The sequence below is a fragment of the Oncorhynchus masou genome, chromosome 14 (assembly GCF_036934945.1).
Source record: "Oncorhynchus masou masou isolate Uvic2021 chromosome 14, UVic_Omas_1.1, whole genome shotgun sequence".
Lineage (NCBI taxonomy): Eukaryota > Metazoa > Chordata > Actinopteri > Salmoniformes > Salmonidae > Oncorhynchus > Oncorhynchus masou.
In genome coordinates this window covers 24,246,045-24,251,744 of record NC_088225.1, presented here as the reverse complement: position 1 = coordinate 24,251,744, position 5,700 = coordinate 24,246,045, and the positions used below count along the sequence as shown (strand labels likewise).

General features: G+C 46.5%; 1 protein-coding gene across 1 annotated transcript in view; it reads right to left on the bottom strand.

Annotated features, from left to right (window-relative positions):
- Positions 1 to 5,398, bottom strand: part of LOC135553844 (extracellular serine/threonine protein kinase FAM20C-like) — a 10,777-nt gene extending 5,379 nt beyond the window's left edge. Inside the window, exons 1-3 of the mRNA XM_064985774.1 lie at positions 5,394 to 5,398; positions 5,003 to 5,118; positions 1,339 to 1,519 (exon numbers count right to left, since the gene is read on the bottom strand). Coding sequence (XP_064841846.1) covers positions 1,339 to 1,519; positions 5,003 to 5,118; positions 5,394 to 5,398 — 302 coding nt within the window. The remainder of the gene's footprint in view (positions 1 to 1,338; positions 1,520 to 5,002; positions 5,119 to 5,393) is intronic.
- Between the last annotated feature and the right edge of the window lie 302 nt (positions 5,399 to 5,700).

Sequence of the window (5,700 nt, the reverse complement as noted above, 5' to 3'; positions counted from 1 at the left end):
CACACACACACACACACACAGACAGTGTGACATTTAGATAGTGTTAGAGGCTTTGTTTGGTCCCTTTTGGCAGCTCCCCTCCCTTCCTGTCGAGCCATGATGTGTGTGTGTATGTGTGTGTGTTGTTAAGGACAGACCCCTGCTGCTCGAAAGCAGAGCAGGGAGGGACACAGCAACTTGACAAGAGAAGGAGAGAGGGAGGGAGGGGTCGGAGGGGAGTGAATGGGAGGGAGAGTGAAAAGAGAGAGAGAAGGGTAGAGAGAGGTTGAGAGAGGGGAGGGAGAGTGAAAAGAGAGAGAGAAGGGTAGAGAGAGGTTGAGAGAGGGGAGGGAGAGGGGAAAGAGAGAGAGAGAGAAGGGCAGAGAGAGGTTGAGAGAGGGGAGGGAGAGGGGAAAGAGAGAGAGAGAGAGGGGTAGAGAGAGGTTGAGAGAGGGGAGGGAGAGGGGGAAAGTGAAAGAGAGAGAGAAGGGTAGAGAGAGAGGTTGAGAGAGGGGAGGGAGAGGGGAAAGAGAGAGAGAGAGAGAAGGGCAGAGAGAGGTTGAGAGAGGGGAGGGAGAGGGGAAAGTGAAAGAGAGAGAGAAGGGTAGAGAGAGGTTGAGAGAGGGGAGGGAGAGGGGAAGAGAGAGAGAGAGAGAGAGAAGGGTAGAGAAAGGTTGAGATGAGAGAGGGGGAGAGAGGGGAAGAGAGGTTGAGAGAGAGGGAGAGGGGAGAGAGAGAGAGAGAGAAGGGGAGGAGACAAGGTGTGACAAGTAAAAAGGAGAGTATGAGTAAGAAAGTCACAGTGACAAATCAAGTGAAAGAGATGAAGTCACAGTGACACAGTGAAAGGCAGAGATGGACAGATAGATAGACAGTGAAAGTATCAAAGAAAGTGGATGGAGTCATTCCATGTTCTCTCTTTGCACTCTGTTGATGAAATCAAAGAACACAGGAACATGGAAGTGAGAGAAGACCCTGTCTCCCGGGGCAACTAACTCAGTTTATAATGAGCTGCTATTTCTCCTGCAACACCAATCTACCTATTTTTATCAGAGGTGGGGATCTGGAGAATGTGTTCCTTAGAGTACTGGCTGTTCCTGCTGAGTCACTTCCTGATAAGGCATGCCATGGCACCTTCTGTAACGAGGTGTCATCAGGTGAACCCCAGTGAACTCTGGGTAATCAGGGGTGTGAAGTGACCTTATATATTAAGGATACACAGTTATGGAAGGCTGTGTGTTTTACTCTGCTTCCTTGTTCTCTTAAAGGGTAAAGGCTGTGTGTTTTACTCTGCTTCCTTGTTTTCTATAAGGGTATATGCATGTTCTTGCATTTGTGGAAGGAGTGTCTGTCTCTTACTCTGCTTTCTTGCGTTTGTGGTAGGATCGTCTCCAAGGGTTCCTCCAGGTCTTGCGTTTGGCCAGGGCCAGGTCTGGCAGGAAGGCAGCCAGAGAACCCTCGATCTGGTCTGGCTTCCCACACAGAGCATGCTCAGTAGAGCAGTAGTAGGAGCACTCGCCGTAGAAACAAATGTTATTGGCTGGGGAGAGAGGAAAACATGGGGTTTTAGATGGCAGCAGGGGAGCATGGGAAGGGGAGAGGGGGACAGTGTGTGTGGGGGGGAGGGAGAGGGGGGTGAGAAAGAGGAAGTTGAGAGAGAGAGAGAAGGGAGAGAGAAAGCGAGAGAGAGTGAGAGACAGACAGACAGAGAGTCAGACAGAGACAGATAGAGAGACAAAGAGTCAGATAGAAAGACACAGTCAGACAGAGCGACGGATTGACAGACAGATAGTCAGACAGACAGACAGACAGACAGACAGACAGATAGACAGACAGTCAGACAGACAGAGAGTCAGATAGAGAGACAGACAGACAGACAGGTATAGAAAGACAGATAGATAGACAGAGAGACAGACAGAGAGACAGATAGTCAGACAGACAGACAGACAGACAGACAGACAGTCAGATAGAGAGACAGATAGATAGACAGAGAGTTAGACAGAGAGACAGACAGACAGACAGAGAGTCAGACAGAGAGTCAGACAGAGTCAGAGACAGATAGTCAGTCAGACAGACAGATAGACAGACAGACAGACAGAGAGTCAGACAAACAGACAGACAGACAGACAGAGAGTCAGACAGAGAGTCAGACAGAGAGACAGATAGTCAGACAGACAGACAGACAGACAGACAGACAGACAGACAGACAGACAGACAGACAGACAGGTATAGAGAGACAGATAGACAGACAGGTAGACAGACAGAGAGTCAGACAGAGAGTCAGATAGACAGACAGAGAGTTGGACAGATAGACAGATAGGCAGTCAGATAGACAGACAGAGAGTCAGATAGACAGACAGAGAGTCAGATAGACAGACAGAGAGACAGATAGACAGATAGGCAGACAGAGAGTCAGACAGAGAGTCAGATAGACAGACAGAGAGTCAGACAGATAGATAGGCAGACAGAGAGGTATAGAGAGGAAGCTGGCAGGGTGTTGTAGAGCCAGACTGGTATTGGTTTCTTAATCTTGGGTTCAGAGAGGTAGGGAGGCGAGTGCTGAGCCAGCAAACTGTCTGAGTGTAGCAGTAATCTCCTGTCAGATAGAATGGTCTCTGTTATTCCACATAGCTGTTCACTGGGCTGCATGCGGATCTAACAGACAGTCTGAAGACAGGTTTTAGAAGTCCAGAACTCAGCAACGGCCATTTACATTAAAGGGGATGTTCATTATTTTACAACTTAATCTTAGATGGTTCCTCACATTGTTACTTAGTCTATGGGACAGGAGAAACTGGAATCCATTGTTGGGTTTTCTTGAAAGAGCCACTACAAAATGTAACTAACTTTAGCCACCAATTCATGTCTGGGTGGGGAACCATCAAACATTATTTTGTAACATACTGAACTTCCAATTTCATGTAAAGGGCCTCTTTGCTAAGTCCCTTTCAAACCAGTCTTCATGGTACATGCCTGTATCAGGGTTTTCACTCAGTTCATGTAGTGGGATTGAAAGGACTGAATGAAGGACAAGTAACAGACAGAGGGCTTGAGATTGTTCCGTCCGTCTGTTGGACAAGAGCTTTAACAACTCATCTATGAGGATGATTAGGTTACCTCTGACAGATGTCTGTCTGCCTGCCTGCCTGTCTGTCTGTCTGCCAGTCTGTCTTTCTGTCTGTCTGCCTGCCTGCCTGTCTGTCTGTCTGCCAGTCTGTCTTTCTGTCTGTCTGTCTGCCTGTCTGCCTGTCTGTCTGCCTGCCTGTCCTGTCCTGCCCTGTCTTTCGTCTGTCTGCCTGCCTGTCTGTCTGTCTGCCTGTCTGTCTGTCTGTCTGTCTGTCTGTCTGCCTGCCTGTCTGTCTGTCTGTCTGTCTGTCTGTCTGTGTCTCTGTCTGTCTGTCTGTCTGTCTGTCTGTCTCCCTGTCTGTCTCCCTGTCTGCCTGCCTGCCTGTCTGTCTGTCTGTCTGTCTGTCTGTCTGTCTGTGTCTGACTGTCTGTCTGACTGTCTGTCTGTCTGTCTGTCTGTCTGTCTGTTTGTTTGTGTCTCTGTCTGTCTGTCTGTCTGTCTGTCTGTCTGTCTGTCTGTCTGTCTGTCTGTCTGTCTGTCTGTCTGACTGACTGTGTTCCTCTCCACCACTGGCCCAGCACTGAACCACTAAACTAAAGGGAATTATTTATGGGACTCCTTGTTAGGGGAAGACAAGGATCCAGCCTCTAAATAGGAGTCTTTCTGGTGAATTATTGTGCTTTGCAGTTTGCTTGTTTTCAGAAAGGGTTTTGAAGTGTGTGTGTTTGGGGGGACTCCCTGGAGATTCTGTGTTTTCTGTGTAGTTCCTGCAAATAAACTCAACTAAGCTGTATACTGCATAGTGAATACACAATATACTACTGTTGACTAGAGGTAAATATAAATGTCCAGTCTGACTCCTCTACAGACCGACACAGTAGCTAGGAACCAGAGTTTTAATCTAAGTAGCCAGTCTGACTCCTCTACAGACGTACACAGTAGTTAGGAACCAGAGTTTTAATCTAAGTAGCCAGTCTGACTCCTCTACAGGCCTACACAGTAGTTAGGAACCAGAGTTTTAATCTAAGTAGCCAGTCTGACTCCTCTACAGGCCTACACAGTAGTTAGGAACCAGAGTTTTAATCTAAGTAGCCAGTCTGACTCCTCTACAGGCCTACACAGTAGTTAGGAACCAGAGTTTTAATCTAAGTAGCCAGTCTGACTCCTCTACAGGCCTACACAGTAGTTAGGAACCAGAGTTTTAATCTAAGTAGCCAGTCTGACTCCTCTACAGGCCTACACAGTAGTTAGGAACCAGAGTTTTAATCTAAGTAGCCAGTCTGACTCCTCTACAGGCCTACACAGTAGTTAGGAACCAGAGTTTTAATCTAAGTAGCCAGTCTGACTCCTCTACAGGCCTACACAGTAGTTAGGAACCAGAGTTTTAATCTAAGTAGCCAGTCTGACTTCTCTACAGGCCTACACAGTAGTTAGGAACCAGAGTTTTAATCTAAGTAGCCAGTCTGACTCCTCTACAGGCCTACACAGTAGTTAGGAACCAGAGTTTTAATCTAAGTAGCCAGTCTGACTCCTCTACAGGCCTACACAGTAGTTAGGAACCAGAGTTTTAATCTAAGTAGCCAGTCTGACTCCTCTACAGGCCTACACAGTAGTTAGGAACCAGAGTTTTAATCTAAGTAGCCAGTCTGACTCCTCTACAGGCCTACACAGTAGTTAGGAACCAGAGTTTTAATCTAAGTAGCCAGTCTGACTCCTCTACAGGCCTACACAGTAGCTAAGAACCAGAGTTTTTCCTGGTCACAAGAATGGAAACTATCCTCAACTACTGCTGTAGCTAGGATCACATAGTAACGCTAACCATAGTGGGAATAAGTTATTTTTAAGGAACAGACAATAAATAAATATCTAATCTAAGTTTTGAGTTTGCCGTACTCCGTAGGTAGTCTGTGGGAATGTTGTGGGATCGTTGTCAGAACGTCGTAGCAGTGTGTTTACCTGGGGAGATGAAGAAAGTCCTCCAGAGCTTTTTGTCCCTGGTCACATCCCGTATCTCCCTGGTCATGTTGACCAGTCTTCCCGCCACCGGGGGCACTCTCCGGAAGTCTAGGATCCTGAGGGAAGAGACCATAGATATACATATATCAAGATCAGTGTGAAACATAATGTAGATGTCTGGATTTATCCCATTAGAAAACCCAGGAAAAGAAGTCAATTCAATTCAATAACGCTATTGATCCCACAAGGGATAATATATATGACACCATTGTTCTACAAGCCATGGTGTTGTCATAAACACACTGTGTATGGAACCACATGCTGATGAGGGCCTTTCATACCTTATTTTATTTCTTCTATAAGGGCTTCATGATGGAATACTCTTCCTCACCACATCGTCAATAACTATTATCACAAATAAACATCTGTAAATGATATGCCATAAAAACCAGGACACAATTTCCTGCTCGAGGGAGAAGCCAAGAATGATTTTCAATCCAAAGTGTCAACGGTGGAGTGTGTGTGTGTGTACGGGCCTCTTTCTTCCTGCTAGTGCGTGTGAAATATTATTCATAATTCATCTATTTTAGAGTATAATCCCTTAGCTCCTTTCAATGGCTTTTAAACTTCTGTTTATTGAACTTCAGCATCCGGTCGCTCAAACCACACTGGGCTGAGACACTGGAACTCCTCCTTCT